This window comes from Hippocampus guttulatus, chromosome 11 (genome assembly GCF_054856545.1).
Source record: "Hippocampus guttulatus isolate MCC_2025c chromosome 11, RoL_Hgut_1.0, whole genome shotgun sequence".
NCBI lineage: Eukaryota > Metazoa > Chordata > Actinopteri > Syngnathiformes > Syngnathidae > Hippocampus > Hippocampus guttulatus.
In genome coordinates, this window is record NC_141271.1 from 20,378,837 (window position 1) to 20,401,024 (window position 22,188).

General features: G+C 49.5%; 1 protein-coding gene across 9 annotated transcripts in view; it reads left to right on the forward strand.

The window, feature by feature from the left end:
* Positions 1-20,099, forward strand: part of adarb1b (adenosine deaminase RNA specific B1b) — a 70,841-nt gene extending 50,742 nt beyond the window's left edge. For 6 of the 9 annotated variants that reach the window (XM_086123529.1, XM_086123531.1, XM_086123532.1 and 3 more), the window contains 9 exons: positions 5,773-5,847; positions 8,445-9,370; positions 10,703-10,817; positions 10,935-11,103; positions 11,193-11,341; positions 12,903-13,071; positions 14,858-15,039; positions 15,653-15,831; positions 15,992-20,099. In XM_086123529.1, coding sequence (XP_085979655.1) covers positions 5,820-5,847; positions 8,445-9,370; positions 10,703-10,817; positions 10,935-11,103; positions 11,193-11,341; positions 12,903-13,071; positions 14,858-15,039; positions 15,653-15,831; positions 15,992-16,168 — 2,094 coding nt within the window. In that variant the 5' untranslated portion in view covers positions 5,773-5,819 and the 3' untranslated portion in view covers positions 16,169-20,099. The remainder of the gene's footprint in view (positions 1-5,772; positions 5,848-8,444; positions 9,371-10,702; positions 10,818-10,934; positions 11,104-11,192; positions 11,342-12,902; positions 13,072-14,857; positions 15,040-15,652; positions 15,832-15,991) is intronic. The other 3 variants (XM_086123535.1, XM_086123528.1, XM_086123536.1) reach the window with 2 other exon arrangements.
* The last annotated feature ends 2,089 nt before the right edge of the window (positions 20,100-22,188 follow it).

The following is a 22,188-nucleotide window of genomic DNA, read 5'->3' on the forward strand; positions in this document are numbered from 1 at the left end:
GAGCCCCCATCAGCTCATCCGCAAGCTCTGCAAAGCGATCCCGATCATTTGAATCAGGCGCGTTTCAGTTTAAAACAGGATGGATGGGGGGTGTGGGCACCCCCTGGTCGAAAAGTATTTTTGGGTGCTTTGCTTGCTCTCTTCATGTTACCTTTTCATTTCGTGGGGAAGTCGACCCATGAGGAATTAAGTGACGTCTTTTTTTTTTTTTGTCTTTTGTTTTTGCTTTCTCGCGGCACGATGGGGATGAGTGTTGAGGCGACATCGGTACAGGAAAAAAAATCCTTGCTATCAGGATCCACCCCCCGGAATCATAATCATTCAAGTGATGATTCAACTCTGATTGTAAATGGATTTCATTTTGGAATGACTTCCATCATACATCGCATCGCACGCTAAAAAAAGCACGTTTCAAAACGGGTGCAGCCGTCACGAAGGAGGTGAGTTTTAAAACCAAATTTTAGGTTGTCCTGTGGGTTGCGTGGGTGATGGTATGCGTGGTGAGCAGAGAGTGAAGAGAAAGGGGGCGCAATGGGCAGCCCGTTCAAACTCATTCAGTACCGGCCAAGTCTGAAAAGACGTTTAAAAACGTCTTTGGGAGTGAATGAGTTCAAAATAATTTTTTAAAAAATTGACAAATGCTCACTCAATGATATCAATCAACTATTTTGTATCCCGTGTCACGACATACATGGGGGAATTGCACGTCGGCATTAAAACCTTCCTACTCCCTTGAACATAATAACTGTGTTGAATGAAGATTGATTTCTTTCTTTTTACTTTTTTTATCTACCTTATTTTCTGTCAAATTATTACTGTATATATGTTTTATGTTCAACAAACAAACAAACAAACAAACAAAACAGAATTGGGCGTAAAGGCAGCCTCTTATGAACAGTCCCACCCGAGTTGTGTCAAGTCCTTAAATCGGCGAGAAAGATCAACGAATGAATGTTTCCTTCCCGTTTAATCTCGCTCAAGTCACGGTGGCACTGAAACTGCTGACTTGATTCCCTAATGGGGTATTTTTTCGGGACAGCAAAAAAACAAAAAAAAGTCTTTGGGTTCTACATGTTCATCACACCAATGTCGACAGTTGACAGAGGAAATTGTTGACGCCATTACCGCCATCCAACTTGGGTCCCCGGTCTGCAATATGAAAGTGACCTTGCGACTGCAACGTGAGCTCTCATGGTGAACGTTTTTGAATATGTGAGGCGTTGCCCGGTGGGCCGATCAGTCTGTGTTAAGACTGCTGAGAGGACTTGCCTCATAGGCAGCCTCTCTCCCGCACAGACCATTTCCCTCGGCCATTTGTCTGTCCGCTTTCTACCCCCCCCCCCCCAGGCCTCATCTTTGCACCCTCATTTTGGACTTGGATCAACTTTGATTCAGTTCTCCTCTCATTTTTGTTGCACTCCCCCCCCCCCCCCCTCCCACCTTTACGCAGTTTGAGTCGAATGACGGGTCATTTCCGCTCGTCATTCAGCTCTGTCGAGTGGGCGGGATTTAAGACATGCGCGTGAACCCTCGGGGTGTAAGGCTGCAGGAATTTTGCTACGCGGGAGTGCTACTAGAAGACATGGCGAGGCCACATCCGAAGAAGGTTACGATTTTGAGGCTCAAAACGCCACCGTGTGTTTCGGAGAAAGAGCCCACAACGGCGAGTCAAAGTTGTGGTTCATTGTCCTTTCCGGTCATTGTTCTTTCACGTGATGGCGCTTTTTGCAGCCGTTGTCTGTCCTAATCTGTCGGGCAGCCGTTAGTATTTGTCAAGCTTTGCACGATATCGGCCGGACCATAATATGAAGCCACTCGCAGCAGATGTTTCCCGCTGGTCACGTACACGTACGGTGTATCTAGTTTTCTTTCAAAGTGATGCATTTTTTTGTGCGCACGTGAAGTTAGACTTTTTTTGACGGTGGGGGTTGGTGGGGGGGATTCATGACTGATGATACATGGTGGCTATTGATTTACTGGTTAGCGCAAAGAACCCCGCATAGTGTGAAGGTATGTCTGGAGCGCGGGCACAGCATTATGGCTCACCTGCCCTTTGTCTCGCTCCATCACTATCTCTTCGTCATGCTCCGGTGAACCTCGACTTCGCCAGTCCTCCCTCCCCGCCGAAATGCAATCTCCCGCAAAAGCCATCAAATAAAAATTCATATTGATACTCCGGCTCGGCTTTTCGCCACCTTTTCCCTTCTCTCACAATCAGCGGTCCCCCATGATAAATGACCGACTGTCAGATATTAAAGTCTGGAACACGGAACAACACGTTGCCTCCTTTCTTCCCACGCGGCGTCAACCCCCCCGCGGCTTTCGCCCATCTTGCAGACTTCTGCGGCCGCTGGTGTGCCATCAGAGACGCTGTGCAGACTTCTTTGTATCGTGCGTAAACAACAAAGCCTCAAGTTAAGATTCATTGTTCCAAAAAGTGGCGTAGGTTTCCGGAAGTATTTGCCGTCAGACCGCGAAGAGATCATTTACGTTTCTGATGGGCAATTAGAAGCCATCGTCTCACCCGCAGCCATTTCACCAGCCATCAAAATGCCTCCTGTCATTGTCTTTTCAAAAATGATCTCGGCCCATTTGGATTATTCTGAGAATGAATCGATTTGTCGATGACTACTTTTGAAAATGGAGTCATCGCTCAGAGCCATTGTTTACCTTCAAAGCCTCTGGGCAGTAATTCCGCGCCGATTTCTGGCGTCTTTCATGAAAGCAGACTGCTTGTCTTGTTTGCTCAGTCAAAATAAGACATTTGCAAACATTTGCTTTTATTTGACCGAACCGGGAAGTGAATCAAAAAGATGGGCGAGTCCCTCTTGTGTCTTATTGCTTAAATGTTGTGGGGGGGGGGGGGGGGTTGTTTTGTTTATCACTACGCAGTGCTTGGTTAATGAGCATCGGTCGGGCAAAAAATGATTTTGTAATATGCGTGAATGCAAACTTAAATTTAATCGGTTGATGGAATTAATTGATTCTAAAAAAAAAAATAGTGACAGCTCTAGCATGTAGGCAATAAATAATAAATGGGAAGGGATCGATCACTTTTGCATTTGGCTTTTTTGTCGTTTTGGAAGAGAGCTCTTCAAATAATTATTTACTCCTTTTGTAGTGTTGCGTTTTTTTTTTGTTTTTTTTTTTTAAATTACAAAGTGTCGATTGACTTTGTCAGCGATTGCCATATCCGTCTGCGTCATCCACGGGCAGCTATTTTGAGCCGGCTTGAACCTTGCGACACGCCCAAGGGCAGACCTTTTTGTCGTCTTGTGTTTTTCCAAAGATAATGATATTCTCTGACTGGGAATAGGATTTTCTCTCGTTCTCATTTTCTATCCCTTTGTTCACCTTCCCCTCGCCAAGCCGCTCAACACCTCCCCCGCCGGTCGGCGTTTCCCGCCACGGCGGCGGCGGCGGCGGCGCGCGGCTCCATCGCGCCTCCTCGCCACAAGCCGGGGATGAGAGGCAAATCAAAAAGCCCAGCATTTCCCCACAGTCTCTCTGACTGTGCCAGATTAAATTAGAGTTTTTTTTCCATCTACTTTCTCATCTTGCTCCCCCCCACCCCCCTCCTCCTGTGGCTCAAGTCAGAATTACCTGCAAGCAAGCTGTCTCGCAACCCTGTGACGCAGTTCTCATGAGTTCGTTTGCGGCAAGACGGCGCTCAGCGTGGATTCTCTTGGTCAGCTTTATGAAAAGATCCCCAAATAATCGAAAAGCTTTCTCACGTCGCCGCCTTTAACGGTCTTTTTTTTTTTTCATACAAAAGCGTTCCATTTTGGTTTGAGCTCAAAGCTTATTTTTTTTTTGGTCAGGGAAAGCAACAAAATGCAGTGCTGCCTTTCAAGGGACCAGCTGTCGTTTGACTGATCGTTACAAACGATTGCGACATTCCCCCCACCTCCCGCCCAACCACTGCCGGGGATGGCCTCCAATATGACATCTTGAAGACCCCCCAGCCCTCCCCTCAAAATCCCAAGAAGGCCTTAATTCAAGTGAACAAGCCTATTGAAAAGGTCAACTTCCATCTTTTGGGGACCTAATCAAAGTGCCGTTCAAATAAAGGGCCTCGTGTGGTTTTAAAACCCATTTCGGCACCATTCACTTCTTAAGACACCCACACAAACTCGCGTTAGGAATCTTTTGTGAGACTCTCCCCAATGACTGCATCTGATTTCCAAGACGGTGGTCTCATCTGAAAAATCCAACCCGACAGGCGCATTTGCATTGCATGCTGATGACGCCGCATCCGCGCAGCAGCAGCAAGGTGTGGAGGATGGATGGGAAAAAAAAACAAACAAAGAATCATCATTTTAACTTGGTGTTTGGAAGCTCTACTGCCAAATACAATCAGCTTTGGTTTTTTTTCAAGTTTAGTTTTATGATTTTTTTCAAACCATTTTTTTTCATGTCTTCAATTCTTTTTTCACAGTCGTCAGAAGCCCTCTCGGAGATCCCCGGAGCAGTAGAAAGTTGTGTCGTCGGCTAATAAGACACATTTAAGTAGTTTTGAAACGCGGCAGATATCATTTATATACACACAATATGAATAGTTTTGGGCCTAGCACAGACCCTTGAGGAACTCCACGAGTGATCATCAATTGCTTTGATTGAAGTTGTTGAACTGCACATTCTGATAGCTATCACCCCCAAAACTTTAAAGAACCCCCATCCAGCCTATTTGTGATGACTCCCTCCTCCAACACCACCTGACTGAAATGATCATCTGATACGATTCGTATCAGATTTGGCCACCGCGGAACAGCGAGTGTGCTACGTGGCTCGGAGCAGCCGAGGGGTGGGGCGCGGCCGACTCGCACTCAAATGAATCTTGCGAGTTCCGCTCGGCTGGGCCGCCCCTCCCTCCCCCCCGATCCACCCCCCTCACCCCACCTTTTCATTTTCAATTAGGCCTCGGAATATGAATCTTTAATCGGGTGATAATTGTGCTAGCATATTTACTGTCACCCACCATTAGGCCAGATTAATTAGCCCATTTGGTTGGGCTTAGGCAAGTGTCTGACTGAGGAATGGGGGCAGTGATGGAAGGCGAGCGCAGCGCGAGTGAAATCGGCACAATCTGCTCGGTATCGTAATGCCATCTTCCTCGCTCTTTTGTGCCGTTCGCCTCTCCGTCTTTTCATTTTTCTGCCGCCTTAACGTTACGTTAGTCGGCTGCATCAATTGGCACTCGGCACTATTTTTCTTTTTTCTTTTGCGTGACCTTTCAAGTTGTTCAGCTGGAAGTCAGAAACATTCTCCCACGGCGTCTTTTAAAGTTCTGTACTTTTAACGATGGCGTAGGGAGAGCGCACAGCAAACCATCAAAATCCACCTTTCTGCGCTATTTCAGTCCTTTGCTTTGATTTTGGGCTTTTTTTTTTTTGTGGTATGGCATGACTCTTGTGGCCAAAGCCCCTGCTGGGTGATTTCCCTGAGGTGATGGATATAATTTGTCGCTGTTGGGCCTCGGTCCAAATTTGATCAGTCTTTTTATTTATTTATCTTTTTAATTGCTCGGTCCCCACTCTGTTTTTTTTTGTTTTTTGTTTTTTTTAAACTATGCACCGATAAAAAGTGTTGAATATAACTGGAGCCTAAAAGTCTCTCGACCGCTTTGGAGAGGGGTCGTGAAAGTCGGCTTCTTCCTCACCGCAACTCAACACGTCCGTCGCCACTCAATGCAAATCGCTACTCTCGAATCAGCGCGTGCGCTTTTGTACGTGACACTCAAGCCGTCCGCTCGTCCTGTTCTCTGATTTGCAGGTGCCGCGGCGCTGAGGCAGCTCTCAGGTCAGGACAAACCCGTCACCATGGATATGGATGAGGAGGAGAATATGAGTGAGTCGGCCCAGCTTTTTCGGGTCACTTGGCTTCTCTGTTCCCGTTTTCTTCCCTTTGGGAAAAATTCCCGCTTGCATGGCCTCCGCCCGTTTGCCTTCATCTTGTACGGACGTGTAATCGGTACGACCTCAAGTAGTTAAACAATCCATTGGTGCTGCTAGCGAAACGGAATCGTCACTCTGAGACGCCCGCTAATTGGTTCGTAGGGCTGCCGCTCAAACTGTCTTAGCGTCATTTGTCCTGACACGAACCGAGACATCCAGCAGTGCGAGCGCCCACATATTACCGGCAACATAAAAGGGAAACGTTAAACGGTACATCTGAGAGGCTTCAGGTTATAAAACTACATTTCGACTTCTTAAAATTTCCTCCTCGGAAAAATCTTCTTTTCCTGAGCTTATTGAACGTTAATTAGACGTTTGAGCCCAAATTGGTAGTCGCGGCGTCCGAGAGAGTCCCAGAAAGGAACGTGTGATCGAACGCGTTTGCCCCCATTTGTCTTCGTGAAGACTTTGAGCTCAACCGTAAATGCATTCTCAAGCAGGCAGCGCACGTAAGGATTTTTTTTTTTTACGTCTTAGCTGATTTTTATTTTATTGTTTTTGACGGCTTCTTGCTCTAATCCTCATTGGCCAGTGGCAAAGTCAGCCGGTCGGGTCAAGGCCCTGCCACCAACATGATAATGCGGTCAACCATCACCAAATCACTCCTTCAAACCGACTGTCTTGTGGTACCAAGATTGACCTGGGGGGGTGCCACAGGACATCCAGACGGTTGAAAAATACAGAGAAGAAAGCGTGGTCGGAGAATAAGAAAGCGAAGAAGCGAGGCTAAGTGTTAGCTTAGTGGCAGATCGAGACTGCCGATGACACAAACGCCGGCGTGAATGTGTGGAACTGCACGTCTCTGTCGGCCATCATTTATTTAGTGCACGCAATCATGGTTGAGGCTCTCCGGCTTTGATCTTTCGTTCTCCCCACCCGCCCCCCTCGCGCATTCCCGGCCGGCCACATTATCCGACCGAAAGCTGTTGTTTTGATTTGAGTTCTGGTGAAAAGTGGAGCCGCTTTTACATGCCACGCAATCCGTTTCTTTCTCTTTGCATGCGAGTCATTGTGCTTGCAAGTCTTCAGCTCTATCCGTTGTGTGTGTGGGTGGCTGTTGATCGGTGTGTTTTTAACATGTGACGTGCCCGTTATGGTTCACATCGGGTATTTTGTACCGGTATATTTATTTTCTGTAATTATTGCTCCTTTCTTTCTCATGAATCAAGCGTGTCTATATTTCCGGTGATGGAGGGTGAGGCGTTGGGGGGGGGGGGGGGGTGTTCAAGTCTAGCTTGAGGTTTTGCCCTTCCCTTCCTCGAATGTCCATTTGAACCGCGAAAGCAATCCAACCGCGAGGACTGCATGTGTCTGCCAGCGCATGTTTTCAGAGCTCAGAAACTGCTGAACGTGCACTTTGTATGATGACTGATCTTTTGGGATCCCTTTTTTGGCTCAACTTGTCTTAAGACACGCCCGTGATTTGGTCCCGATGGTCACGGCATGTCAGTGGAACACGACACCGATGAGCTTGGGGGGGGGGGGTCGGGTTTTTCAGAGACACGGGGGGTTGGGGAGGGGGGGGGGGGTCACACGAATGACGCCCTAATTTGGAGCTCTCTCCTTTTTGGACTAGGACATGTCATTGTTGTCAAAATTTCCCTGTGACGTGTCACATTTCGCAGCTTTTTCGGATCCAGCGGTCGGCAGAGTCGGGTTGCTCTGCCTCATTTCGATGTGTTCTCCCGTTTTTTTTTTTTGTTTGTTTGTTTGTTTTTGCCTGGTCCTCAGAACCCCCCCCGCCCTGCCCCCCCCCCCCTTTGCACTCCTCCCCTGCACTCCCTCAAACCCAGCCTCCAGTCCCACTCACGCACACTGCGGCCTCTCTTTCTCCCGAGTACCGCAAGGAGTAACCTATCAAGCCTTTGCTGAAGGATGTTATAAATGAAAATTTTTGCCAATATTCCGTCCACTTTGCTTACTGGGCTCAGTGATATGTGTTCCCCGCCATGTCCAAGAATATGAGTCGAAAGCTTTCTTGATGTACGGTGTCCTCCAGGGTCTCGAAAGGCACTTTCCATTTAAATGTCCTCTTCTTCTTATTATCGTTCAATTCAACACTTAAATACTTATGTGTGAGTGTGCGCGCGCGGGCGCATAGTGTATAGATAACTATTTCTCAAAATGGCGTAATGAGTACTTTTAAATACATGAAGAGAAGGACTCGAGGAGTCTTCTTTGACTTTAGAAAGGGCCACTTCTTCACTAGCTTCCTGACTCTCTCTTTTCAAGCCAAATCCCGAATGAAATTTTGACCGTCTCGTTTGGCTAGTCCAACAGCGAGTGAGTACGACTGACTCGATGCGAGGACCTTAGAATGGCAAGTCGGACCCGCGGCTCTCTCGGGCCATAGCTTAGAACGCATCCGCCTTTATAGAGGGACACAAATCATTGGTTCAGTTCCAAAGGGTGATCAAGGAATCTATCAATTTTGCATTTACAAGATCCTGCAACGAAGGCGTTGTAAGTTACTCTTTCTGGGCACCGCAGGTTCGAGCAGCACTGACGTTAAGGAAAACCGAAACCTGGACAAGGTGTCTTGCAAAGAAGGGGTGGGCGTGGCCGAGCAGCTCCCCAATGGAAGCGGCCCGGGCGCTCGAAAGCGCCCCCTGGAGGAGGGAAACAACGGTCACGCTCACTCCAAGTTCCGAGCCAAGAAGCGCAAGAAAACGCCCGGGCCCATCCTGCCCAAGAACGCCCTGATGCAGCTCAATGAGATCAAACCGGGTCTGCAGTACAAACTGCTGTCGCAGACCGGACCGGTCCACGCGCCGGTTTTTGTCATGACCGTCGAGGTCAACGGGCAGACCTTTGAGGGCATGGGCCCGACCAAGAAGAAGGCCAAGTTGAACGCGGCGGAGAAAGCGCTGCGTTCCTTCGTGCAGTTCCCCAACGCCTCGGAGGCGCACCTGGCCATGGGCCGAACGCTGACCGTCAACACGGACTTTACCTCCGACCAGGCCGATTTCCCGGACATGCTCTTCAACGGCTTCGAGACGCCGGCCACGCCCGAGGAGTCCTTCTATGTGGCTTCCAACGGCAGCGGCGCTTTAAACTCCCTCGGGGAGTACCCGCTGCCCGCGCCCCCCGGCGGCAACCTCGCCCAGGCGCCGCTGCCCCCTCCGTCGGCCTTCGGCTCCCCCTGCAGCGGCAAAAACCCCGTCATGATCCTCAATGAACTCAGGCCGGGCCTCAAATACGACTTTGTGTCCGAGAGCGGCGAGAGTCACGCCAAGAATTTTGTCATGTCGGTGACGGTGGACGCGCGGACGTTTGAAGGCTCGGGCCGCAACAAGAAGCTCGCCAAGGCCCGGGCGGCGCAGGCCGCTCTCTCGGCTCTCTTCAACATGCAGCTCGACCAGACGCCGTCCAGGCAGCCCATACCCAGAGAGGGCCTGCAGCTCCACCTCCCGCAGGTAAAACGGCCTCCGGTCGGCCTTTGTCGCGCTCGCCGAGAGCTTGCGTCGTGGCGACTCGGCGATTGCGGCGCGCTGCGGACCAAACTATGGCCCGAGGGCCATTTGCGGCCCGTCATCCATTTTTCAGCGGCCCGCGACGTGAAAAAATAAATAAAAATCACATTTGACATGGGCTGCGAGGTTAATTAAAAATCAGTTCATCATGACCTGTTGTGGAAATCCAAGGCGGGAAATTTTAAGCGGGCCGGTTTGATTGACTGTGGATGAGGAAGGCCAGGCCAGAAAACACAATTCAGTATTAGAGAGGCCTTTATTTGTATGTTGAGTCGGCTGGGAAATCAACCGCCCGAGTCATACATACCACTTTTTGTCCTTTTTATTTTTATTTATATCCTTTTTTTTTTTAACAATTGGAGCAATTCACACCAGTCGTCTTCCCATTAAAGCGGAGTCGTGGGAGGCAATGTTGACAAAAGTGGTGACGTCTCTTCCAACTTGGTTATCGTTGACCATTTTGTTCTATTAACCTTTGGGTGCATTCGCGGTATGTGAGAAAGTGTTCGAGAATGTTTTTTTTTTTTTTTTTCCCCTCCCCCGTCAATAACCTTGTCACTTGAAAGGTAGAGGACCCTCGGCTACCAGCGGGTGAGTCCCACGTAGCGGCAAAGTCATATTTGAAGAATCTCATTAGTTTGTGTCCATCACTCCGTCGTCTCTCGTCTTGGTTAGCGTCATTTTCCATCACATGAGCCAGCGAGTAAAGCGCTGAGCCAGAGAAAAGTGGCCGTCAAAAGAAACGCAGGATGGATGTTCGCTTGAGCTTGAATGGCCAGTGGCTTTTTTTCTGTCGAATCAAGCACATCCCCCCCCCCCCCCCCCCGAGCTTCTCTGCCACGTCTTGGTGCACCCCTGCGAGGAGCTCCGTCGTCCGCGTCTTCACAACACGTTGCCCTTGATTCTGATTTGAGTTTGGGGAAGAGAAATTGTGAAGCAGCCGCAATAAGCGATTATTACGGTTTTAATATGTAACGCAAAAAAAGAGAACAATCTCGAGCGCGGGTGAAATTTTGTAGTCGAACAATAAAAGCCTTCCACAAAAAAAAAAAAAAAAATCGATCTTCCAATTTTGTCTTGCAGGCCGACCGGTATCGTGTGGCAACACTGCAAAACGTCCCCCCCCCCCCCCCCATCACTGTTGCCAACTTTCTGGCTCTCGTGACAGGTCCCGCTGGCCCGGGCGGGTTCACATCGGACGTGTTTCATCGGCTGTCGGATTTGACGCTGCTTGCCTTGTGTGTCGTGCGTGCGCGCGCGCGTGCGTGATTGCAGGTTCTCGCCGACGCCGTCTCTCGACTGGTGGTGGATAAGTTCAGCGAACTGACGGACAACTTCACCTCCCCCCACGCGCGGCGGAAAGTCCTGGCTGGAGTCGTCATGACGACAGGTAGATTATGGCTTTGCGCGTCCTCCAAAGTCTGCCGTCATAGGCGGTACGTTGCCCGCTTGCGTGTTTTGGACCGCTAAAAGAGTTGACGCCGCTCGGGTTTGCTCTCGCGACCAGGAACGGACGTCAAGGAGGCGCAGGTCATTTGCGTTTCCACGGGGACCAAATGCATCAACGGTGAGTACATGAGCGACCGCGGCCTGGCCCTCAACGACTGCCACGCCGAGATCATCGCCCGACGCTCGCTCATGAGGTACCTCTACATCCAGCTGGAGTTCTTCCTCAGGTCGGGGCTCGCTGGCGCGCAATTTCCGCCTGACGTCAAGACGTTTTGTACGCGACTGACGATTGTTGTTTTGTCTGTTGCCGTTGCAGCAGCAGAGAAGAGCATCAGAAATCCATCTTCGTGCCGTGTGACAAAGGAGGCTACAAGTTAAAGGACAACATTCAGTTCCACCTCTACATCAGCACCTCGCCCTGCGGAGACGCCCGCATCTTCTCCCCGCACGAGGCCGGCGTGGAAGGTCAAAGAAAATGTCACAGCATTGTTGTTGTTTTTTTAGTGCAGGGGTGTCAAACTCATTTTAGTCGCGGGCCAATTCGGAGTTACGTCTTCCCTCGGAGGGTCGTGATGACAGTGAAACCGCAAAATTGGACAAATAACGGATAACTAGTTTTGAAATCAGTCAAGTCAATTATTGTGGTTTGTTCAATTATTGTTCCAAGTGAGTGTAAACTGTGTCACGAAATTATTGCAAAATCTCAACGTTATTTATTACGCATGACAATTTGACATTTCGGGACACATTTTAACCAGTTCGCGGGCCACATCAAATGACCTGGCGGGCCAGATCTGGCCCCCGGGCCTTGACTTTGACACCTGTGCTTTAGTGCAATATATTTTCACGGGTAAAATTGTCTTGTTGACAATTAATTTAGAATTGACGAACCCATTTTTTAAGCAGTGCAACAACCAACCAATGAATTGACAACTAATCGATTGTCATTCTTATTTCAGGAAGGAAAAATATAGCACGATGGGCTCTTTGAGACCCGGTGGGCCGCACTTTGCTGGACCCAAGCGGCGTGTTTACAATGCACCCTCGTTGAAATCGTTCAGATTGCGTCTTCCGCAGGGTTCGAATTTAATTAGAAATTTGCCGCGACGTCCTAATAGGCATTCAACGCGTTCACGAAGAACGCGCACTTTTGTTCGTCTGCGCCTATCAAGTCTTTTCCCCAGTTGCCCCCCCCCCCTCACTGTCGGACTCATTAACCCCCTCTTATTTAGTTTTCCCGTCGCACGCGCCAGCCTGAATGGGAGAACCGCTTGCACATTCAATTAGCCGATGAATACGTGCCATGGGAAACATTGAGAACCAAATATTGTTGCCATTTTATTCCGACAGCCTATTTATGTTTTGACTTCACATCATCATTCTTTGCTTGAACGTCCTTCAATAGCAAATGCAACAAGGCGGTTGGGCGGAGGGGGAGGTGGGTGCTTGGATGGGGGGGGTGGGGGGGGGCTGTCAATCATGAATGTATGATAGGCTCCGGTCGACGGGAGCCGGCCAAACACGCATGAGTGGAAGTTGTCATTTTTTCCGTGCGAGCAGATGCTTTCTAATTGGTTGTCAGTTTGCCACCTTTAGGTGCGCTGCGCTGCCAACACAAGCCGATTGCTGGTGTGTTTCATTGGCCCGCAGCTCATTTAATTGGACAGTTCAAAGCTGTCAAGAGGACACTTTTTTTTTTTTTCTTTCTTGGTGGCCACTTGATAGCGGCGGCGGGGGGAGGGGGGGATTATTTCACTGGAAAAGCAGCGTTCCAGAGGGGGTACTTGGAAAGAAGGTAGACTTCAATGAAAATGTGACATCACAATTATAGTGAAGGAGAATTCGTCACAATAGTGCTTAAAAAAAAAAAAAAAGTGGGTGTTTTTGACAGCAGCAATCAAAGCGCAACATTTTCCTAACCACGGGACAAAAACGTCTTGCGACGCGCCGGGCCGAAAAATGAAAGTGAATTTTCCTTTTGCTTTTTGTAACCTGCGAGCTTTTCCTTCTTCTTCGGTGGCCTCAGATCAAGGAGACCGACACCCCAATCGGAAAGCGAGAGGTCAACTTCGGACCAAGATCGAATCCGGCGAGGGCACCATCCCCGTCAGGTCCAGTAACACCATCCAAACGTGGGACGGGGTCCTCCAGGGAGAGAGGCTACTCACCATGTCCTGCAGTGACAAGATTGCCAGGTCATTCTCCTTCCCGAGTTCACTTCTAATCAAATCCTCAGCGACCTTGAGGGAGGAGTCCCTCGCTCGACACTTTTACGCTACGGGTCATGTGACGTGTGTGCGCGGCTCTATTTATTTATTTCTTTGCAGACGCTACCGCAAACATACACGTCGAGTTGGCCATCGTAGGTCCTCTCCGTCCGTGCCCGGCCAGGCCCTCTAAATTCCTTTTTTCCACGAGGTGTCCGGGGACGACGAGCACACCGATGGACGTGGCCGTCCTTGCGATATATCGGGCGCGCCGACCTGGGGTTGTCTTTAGTCTCCGCCGGCGTTCAAGGCGACCGCGTGGCGCGCTCGTGATGAAGGGAGGCTGCCCGTCGCCAAAGCACACAATCCCAAGTTCTCCATAACTCTTCTCCGGGATGGGAATACCTTGCCTCAGTGCACCGAATGATTGGACGCCGAGCGTGCGCTTGATGAAGGACACGTCTGCTGTGTTAGCGGCCGCCTTGTTCGCGGCTTCTTTTTTTTTTTTCCTTGGGCACGGTATGTCTGCGCGCTGCTCCTCCAGCTTGTACTCGCGTTATCGATTTCACTTTTTTTTTTTCGGTGGGACGATCTAAGTCAGTAGAGGGCAAAATAGCTTTGCAACGCTGAAATAATACCAGGAAAACAACACTCAAGGTAATGAGTCGCGATTGATTGGCTCCTTAGCTCGTGCGACGCCGTTTGCGCTCGGAATCTCTTTTTGCTGATTCTGCAGTTGGGCCTTCACTCGGGAGCCACGTGAAACACTTTCGCCCAGCTCCATTTTCTATTTATTTCTTTTTTCTGTATTTATAAGTAATATGATGTCCCCGAGCCTGCGTGGGTTTTCTCCGGGTACTCCGGTTTCCTCCCACATTCCAAAAAATACGCATGGCAGGCTAGTGGAACACTCAAAATTGTCCGTCGGCGTGAGCGCGAGCCCGTATGGTTGTCGGTCTCTGTGCGCCCTGCGATTGGCTGGCAAACCGCTTGCCCGCCACTATGCGGGAATCAAATATTTGTAATCTTCAATCGAGCGCTCGGACGGTTATCTAACTGTGTTGTCGTTTGTCATGATCAATAAACAGCCATAAAAAAAATGGACTGTTCATCAACCTGAGCAAACTTTAGCACAGGATCAAATAGATATGAGCCCCCACTAAACAGGAGGCAGAGCTTTGTTCTTAAACCCGTGTAAGGACCTGACTTCAATTCCTTTTTTTTTTTTTTTGAAGTCCCTTGTTCCTACTCTGCACATTTGAGTCCACGCGCATTTTCTCCCTTCCGAGCGAGGTGGGAGTGTGACGCTTCGCAGAGCGTGTCAATGGGAAAATGACTAGGGAGCGACAACTAATGATGCAGCACAGAAATACTGGGAATTGGGGGGGGAAATTGGATCCCTCCGTACGATCGTGTGTGACACGTTGCCTTTGGCCTGTGGCGTCATGTGCTCATTTATCGTTCACGTGTTGCCCTTCAGCGGCCATCAGCGCAACATATTTGGATCTTTTCTCTCCACTTTATAACCTTAAACTTGACAACGGGAATGGAATATCCCCCCCCCCCCCCCCTCCCAAAATGAAAATGTTCTCACTGCAGGTCGGCTCAAATTTGGCTCTGTAATTAGTCGTGAAGCCCCGATTTTCTATTTCAGGGCACGCGCTATTGCTTTCCAAATGACCACGAGCGAATGAAAGTACCCCCGCCCCCCCTCCCGCCCCCCTCCCATCGTATTTTCCCCCACAATGCCAACGTGATGATTTTGCTGGTGCAGGTGGAACGTGGTGGGCATCCAGGGCTCCCTGATGAGTTACTTCACAGAGCCCATCTACTTCTCCAGCATCATCCTGGGGAGCCTCTACCACGCCGACCATCTCTCCCGAGCCATGTATCAGCGCATCGCCGATATCGAGGACCTCCCCCAGCAGTTCGCGCTCAACAGACCCTTGCTCAGCGGTGAGAAAAGACGCTCTCTCCCCTCGTTAGCGGGGTTCGGATATTTCCACGCCCGATCGGCGGCTCCCCCGAGCTGACATTTACCTTGTGGAATTTGAACGGCGGGCGCGTATTGAGCAGAGCGTCGACCTTTGCCGAGGCTATGATGAAGATTTGAAAATAAATAATAGGGTCTTCAAAAGAACTCTTAAATGTATTGGGAGCCTGCGAAGCGATGCCAGAGTAGGAGTGATGCGCTCCCTCTTATGCGTAGCAGTCAAGAGGCGAGCAGCGGTATTTTGGACCAACTGGAAAGGCTTCTTGGAGGACTGGCTCACTCCAAAGTCAAATGCGTTACAGTAATCCGGAATTATTCCGTTGAAATGTACTGCGCATGAATAAAAATGATTGCTCAGTTCATGTAGATGCAGTTGTCCATGATACTTGACATCTTTTTATGGGTTTTGGTTTGCAGAATTGTGAGGGGGGAAAAAAATGAATTCAGCATGAAAATAAGTATGATAGAAAACAGCCAAATTCTGTCTGCACGAGTGAGTCAAGATGCACTTTCTCATCAGCTACTTGACTCTTCTGTTCTTCTCTCCTGTTTTTTTTGGGGGGGGGGGCGTTGTAGGAATAAGCAATGCGGAGGCCAGGCAGCCGGGCAAAGCGCCCAACTTCAGCGTGAACTGGACGGTGGGCGACCAGGGCCTGGAGGTGATCAACGCCACTACAGGCAAGGACGACATGGGCCGAGCCTCGCGCCTCTGCAAGCACGCCCTCTACAGCCGCTGGGTGCGCCTGCACTCCAAGGTACTCACCCCCCCCCCCCCCCCCCCCCAAATTGCCACGCGGGCTTCCCTAGGAATCGACGCTTTTCTACCCATGCGGCACCTGCTGGGTGCCGCAGGAGTTTGCAAAGCACGTTAAGCTGATTTTCTCTGAACGGTCTCGCCCCCCCCCCCCTCCCCAGCTGTCTTCTATCCTGCGGATCAAGGCGCTCAAGCCGGCCTCGTACCACGACGCCAAACAGGCGGCCGCCGAGTACCACGAGGCCAAGCAGGCGCTCATCAAGGCTTTCCACAAGTCCGGTCTGGGGGCCTGGGTCAAAAAGCCCAGCGAGCAAGACCAGTTCACTCTGGCCTCCTGAGGGAACCGCCGGACCGAGGGAATCCCAAGCCGCCCCTCCCCCCGGAACCTCAGAAGATCGACCCGTGTTAGCAGCCCCTTGCCCGCTCCCCTCCCGTATATTTGCACGCACTTGCAGCTGTTAACTCGTGGAAATAAATGTGCACAGTTCCCCCAACAAATGGGGAACCCCCCCCCCCCCCCAAATCCCAACACCCCCATCTCATCAGGGTCACTCCTTACCGGACTCACCTCATGAAATTGTGTGCTTTTTACGTTTGCTTTTAACGGATGGTGGGATTCCCCATGTACTAAAACTGGAATCCATGCAACTTTTTTTTTTTTTATGTAGATAAACGAAAGCGTAGGTTGATCTTTTCTTTTCGGCGGTGCGTTTCATGCCGGGGTGCTGCATGTAGTCAGTTCAGGGTTTGCCCCGAGACGCCAGCGACCGTAAAATCGAGTTTGTCTTGTAAACAAGCTCACGTAGGCTGCGACATTCAAAATCCAGTCGTAATTCGTCATTTGGATCTTAGCTAGGTGATAAGTTATGCTCACAACCTTTGGACAAAAAAGGGTGTTTTGAGGTTTTGTTTTGTTTTTTTCTTTTAGATTGACCTTCATGTGTACTTCAACATTCCTTATTGTTGCGCTCGTGAATGGACGTGCGGATGTTGACTCGAGCTGCTCGCGGTTTTCGGTAGTCCCGGCCTGGGTCTTGCCTGGTGGTCTGGAGGAAGTCGATTTGCATGGACGGACCCGCGCGGCAGAACGCAACGCAACGCATGCAGAGAAAGAAAGAATAGGAAGCGTGTGCGCGTGAATGAATGCCAGCATCTTCCTCCACAGGCAGCTTTTAATCTGTGTCTCTTTTCTACATTTCTGCTTTTGGTTGTTTGGGTTGACGGGGAAGAAGTCGCTTTTGTTTTCATAACGGTGGGCTTTTTGTAGATTCTGGATTCTACGAAACAAAAAACAAAACAAAAGACTAGAGCCCAGCTGATCCAGGATTTTTTTTTGGTGGGGGGGGGGGTGGACAGAATACTGATGCAGATATTTGTTTAAAAAACAACAACAAAAAAACAGCACTAAACAGCTGATATTTTTATGTAAGAGTATGAAGGTACACACGTACTGTCGGTGAAATGTATTTAAGAAGTACTCACTATGCAAAATGGCCCGTTCCAGTGTTGTATTTATCGTATGCTAGTTGTTGACGTAGGCGTCATTTGTAAATGTTGTCACTTTGGACTCCACGCTCGAGAATTTAGTCGGGTGACACGTTTGTGGCGTCGAACACTCCCCCGAGTTTCACCGACCCGAACCGCTTCTGGTCACGCGATGTCCTAACTAAATTCTCAAGTCGCAGCTGACTCGCTAAGATGGCAGACGTACGATTTCGACAAGAGCCGCGATTGTCTTGCTGTTCCTCTTTGGTCCTGTAGGTGTCAGTAACCGGTGCTTGAGAGGTTGTTGTTGTTGTTGTTTTTTTTTGACAGGCTCCAGTCCAGATTTGCACAGTGCCATTTGCCAGCTTTAAATCAGGCCGCTTAATTGTCAACTGGAGGTTATTTGTTGCAACACCTCCGCGTGTTGCAACTCAGGGAAGAAGGACACTACAGCGACCGTGAAGCCGGGTATACAATGCCGATAACGTGGACGAATTTTGAGTCAGGATCCCCCTTCGGATCAGAGGGTTAGCAAAGGCCTGATTGTCGGATAGAATATGTGGACCGATTATCCTGTGGTGTGCGAAGAGTGTTTTTTTTTTTTGTGTGTTTCGAAAAACAGTTACGGCTGACGATGTGAAACCTTAAGCATGTTCGATATCTACAATCGCAAATTCGTGAGTTGGACCAAACCTTGGAGTCGGCAACCACTGCAAATCAGGCTTAAAGTCATCCCAGTTAGCCAATCAAGTCAATCGCGTTTGGTCCGGCACGTCTGTGATGTCAGTGCACGGTCGTCATGGAGTCCACGTCGGGGTTACGAGAACACCCCGGTGACCTGTACCGGCGTTGTCGCAGCCCTCCGTGTCTTTTGCGATTTCGATGCAAACGAGGGGATGGTCGCCGCTAAACGAGGTGCCGGGTAAACCACCGGGTCAATCGGCGTTCCTGCTCAGTGATTGCGCGTGTGGGGGGGTGTGCTCAGGTTGCGGTACGCGCACTCTGGAATCTCCTCCAAAGATGATGTCGACTCGCGTGTGTCATCATCTCAACATTGTTGATTATTCTCACGCTGCACGTTTTCATTGGGAGGGGGAAGAATTTGATTTTATGGGAAACCCTCCGATTCACGAGCGACAGGCAGCAGGCTAGCCCGTCAATCGCGTATATAAATCACGCCCATTGAAATGCATTGGGGGGGGGGGGGCTTTTTTCTTAATTTGACACACCACAAAACAGTCGTTAGCAACCCGACCGAATTTGAATTGAAACAAAAAATTGCCAAGCACATATAATGATGCCGTTCTCGCCGCTCTTGTCCGCTGTGGGCGTGGTTTCAGCCACGCCCCTCCCCCTCTCGCTCGAGTACCACTGCTACAACTTGTCGCTGGAATCCATTCCGCCGCGTTGGTTAATACCCCAGCAACGAGGCACTTTAGAGCAGCCATGCCAGATTGAAGCCCCGGCCCACCAAGCTAGCAAAATTCCCTCCCTCTTTGGTCATCCGCCTTCTGTCCGCAATGCGTCTGCGCTCACAGCAAACAATAAGCCGCTCTAAAGCAGCCATTATCATGGAAGTGCGCGTGGACATGCAGCAAAGCCTCTTGATCATTTCCGCTAACTACCCAAGCTAAACTTCTCTCCTCCCCTTGAATAAGAGGATACTAATCGCTCAGTCGACATGTATCAAGTCAACATACTTCCTTGACACCAATGACACGTGTTAACCGGGGCTTTGGTGCCATCTTGCGGTGTGTCAGAAAGAGCGCACGAACCACAAATGGGTGTTTTGTTGTCCCGGCTAAATGAGGGAAACATGCGAACAGGCGGGGCTTCACTGTGATGTCATCAAGTTTGAAAACATCTGTCGTGCATTTTCGAACCCGCCCTCAAGATCACCGAATGACTTTGTTTCTGTAAATAGTCAACAGCTAATTCTGTTGCCATACGAAGCCCTTGAATTTTTACTTTTTTTTTTTTTTTCTTCCTTCTTTCCGGATTGCGCTGCGGCAGTTGCAGGCTTCATCCTCAGCCCCCCCTGGCCCCCACATGTCGTCATAGCCGACCAAAACGTAACAGCTGGCATGTGTGATGTCATAAGTAGCGCGTGTCTCTTTCCCTCCGGTGTCCGCGGTTGTTTTGTGGAGTCGAGAATCGCGTGAATTGAGAATCTTCCAGAACTGAATGTAAAGAGGACAAAAATGGGAATGCTTTTTCCAAGACGGCAGAAGAGCGTAGGACTGTTCACCAAAGTGACATGCAATACCCCCCCCACCCCGACCCCCGTGTCTGCTGTGATGTCACTTTAATGCCCCCCTCCCCCATCCCCTACTCCCGGTCCCAGTACGCACACACTTTGTCGTTCTTCAGATGTCTCCGCGGAGCTCTTTTGTATATAAGGACTGCCTGTTTGTCAAGTTGTCTCCTTTTTCTTCTTTCGACTGCACTGAAGATGTCAACCGATGATGTCATAAGAAACCGTCCCCGTTTCGGGTTCGGCAGGGAGAGACGACGGCAGCGAGAACTAGACTGAATTCTCCTTGCACCTCCACTTGTAAATTCCCACTGATGCTCAGTGGCCCCCCTGCCCCAATGTGTGAAATCACCCCCCCGCCCCACGCCCGCCAACAAACTCTACAGTACAACCTTGCATGTATTTACCAACGCTGCACCTCGCATGACGATTAACTTTTAGAAGGACTCGTGTAGGGAAGAAAAAAAAAATTATGAAGATAGAGACATAAAAATAAAAAAAATGAATAAAAGAGTTCTTAGTTTACTGTTGCATGTGTCGGGCGAGTGTTTCTTTACATTGTGTCGTCTGGCCTCCGACAGTCCAAAAATCAGGCATATAAAACAAATCTGGCAGTTGAATTCAAGACTAAATCTCACCGACAAATACAAAAGGGCCAGAAATAACATTTGCAACACAGAGGTCCATTTATCGATCAGGCTTCGCAAACGGTCACCAATACTTTTCTTGTCGCCCCAACATTTTGAGCCTCTTCAAAATTTTCTGGTGACGAGAAAATCCACAAAAACCGGGGGTGGGTGACCGGATGTGAAGACGCCATCGCTAACCTCTGCCAACGGTCGCGTAGGTTTTTTGTCTTCCATGTCACCTAAAGGGCCCCGCCCGTATCAGACATTCTTTGGTTCATATAATTTTTTTTTTTAAAATGCAGCTTTCGCGAAAGTACCCAAAGGATCTGCAATATCCGTTTTCGTCCCAAAAAACAAAACAAAAAACTTCGGTTTATTTTTGTCGACTTGGTGGACTGGCCCCAACAGTGTACAAGCCATTAAAAAGTCACTTTTCCTAAACGTCCCCTGAAAAGGAATCTCCAGCGCCCAAAAAAATGAGCGCAATTCTTCTTTGCTTCATCCAAACGTGCCGCTCCTGATTTATTCAGGTCCGACTCCTGCGCGCCGAATGCCTGATGAGCCCCAATGAGGGGCTCGCTCACCGTGTTCATGAAATGAAACGTTCCATATGTGGAAGCCTCCGCGGGAAAAATGCAGGGACGCGGCCGCGCCAATCTCACCGCGGCGACGCCTCGCAATAAATTCGACATCACAAATTGCACTTTGCCTCCGACGCGCGACTCGCGATGAAAGCTCAAGGAAAGGCTCGAAACCAACAAGGCGCAACTACAAAAAGCAGGAAGGGATCAAAGACTGACGTCATTTTGATGTTCGCAAACCCTCGATGCTATTTTCGAAGAAACGCGATAAGGATTGCGCGTGTATTAATAGTTGGTCTCTGGAGTGCCAGCCCACCATCCAGTATGTCATTGAACAAAGTCAATCTTTTTGTTTTCTTTTTTAAATCCGTCTATTTTTGAAAATGAAATGAAATTGACATCACAACAAGCAAACGAGCCGTGCGCTGTGTGACATCGATTTCGGTTGCCGGCAGAGGGGCGGAGCTGCGTGGTGGCCACGTCACTCTCTCTCTGATATTTGTCACTTTTCTGCCATTTTTCACATTGATGCGGGATTCGTAGACCCCCCCCCCCCCCCCCCCCCGGATACGCTGCCACAATTTAGTTATGATTAAAGCCACAAATAATTATTCGTTTGGTATGAATACAAACTCCAAAAGAATTTCTGAGGTAAAGAACATTCACTTCCTGGAGTCCACTTCAATAAAAAATAAATAAAAAGGAGAGAAAAAATCGGATAGTCTGCCTTTTATTTAATGTCATTATCTACTGGTGTAATGTGTTAAAAAAAATCATTATGGGCCAATGAAATTGGCGGGCCGATGAATCGGTCGGACTGTAGCGCTAACCGCTAAGCTAACGCCTTGCCCTCCGAGCAGTTTTCATACTTTGAAGCCCGCAGTAAATTTCGTCCCTTCCACTCTTTCAGTTTCACTGTAGCCACACTGCGGCGTGCGTGGCGGTCCTTGACTACCAGCAAATGGGGGGGGGGGGGGGGGGGGGGGGCTTCAGCCTCCCGTATGCCCCTGAGAGAAATGACAAATGATTAGCGCCGGTCGCCCACTAAACGCGAGTGGCGTTCTCTTCCAAGGCCCGCATTTCCATTTCAATTTTCTGCTCAGCGGACTTGATGTATGTGCAGAATCACACGGCCACTTCGCTCTCCGCCTCGGCCGCCCGCTACTCGACTCGCCGAGAGCGTGTGACCTCGCGCGCGTGTCTCTCGGTGTAATGTTGCTGTGTTCAAGGCAAATGGATCATCAGGGAAGGGGGATCGCAAGGTAAAACGCTGTTGGGGAGATGAAAGCGCACCCGTGCGGGCATTAGACTGACATCATCCCCGTGTGGTCTCTCTTGTAAAGCAAAAAAAAAACCTTAGGGCAAATTCCTTCAAAAGAGTTGGAGCCCAAACCAAAATGGCGGCTGTC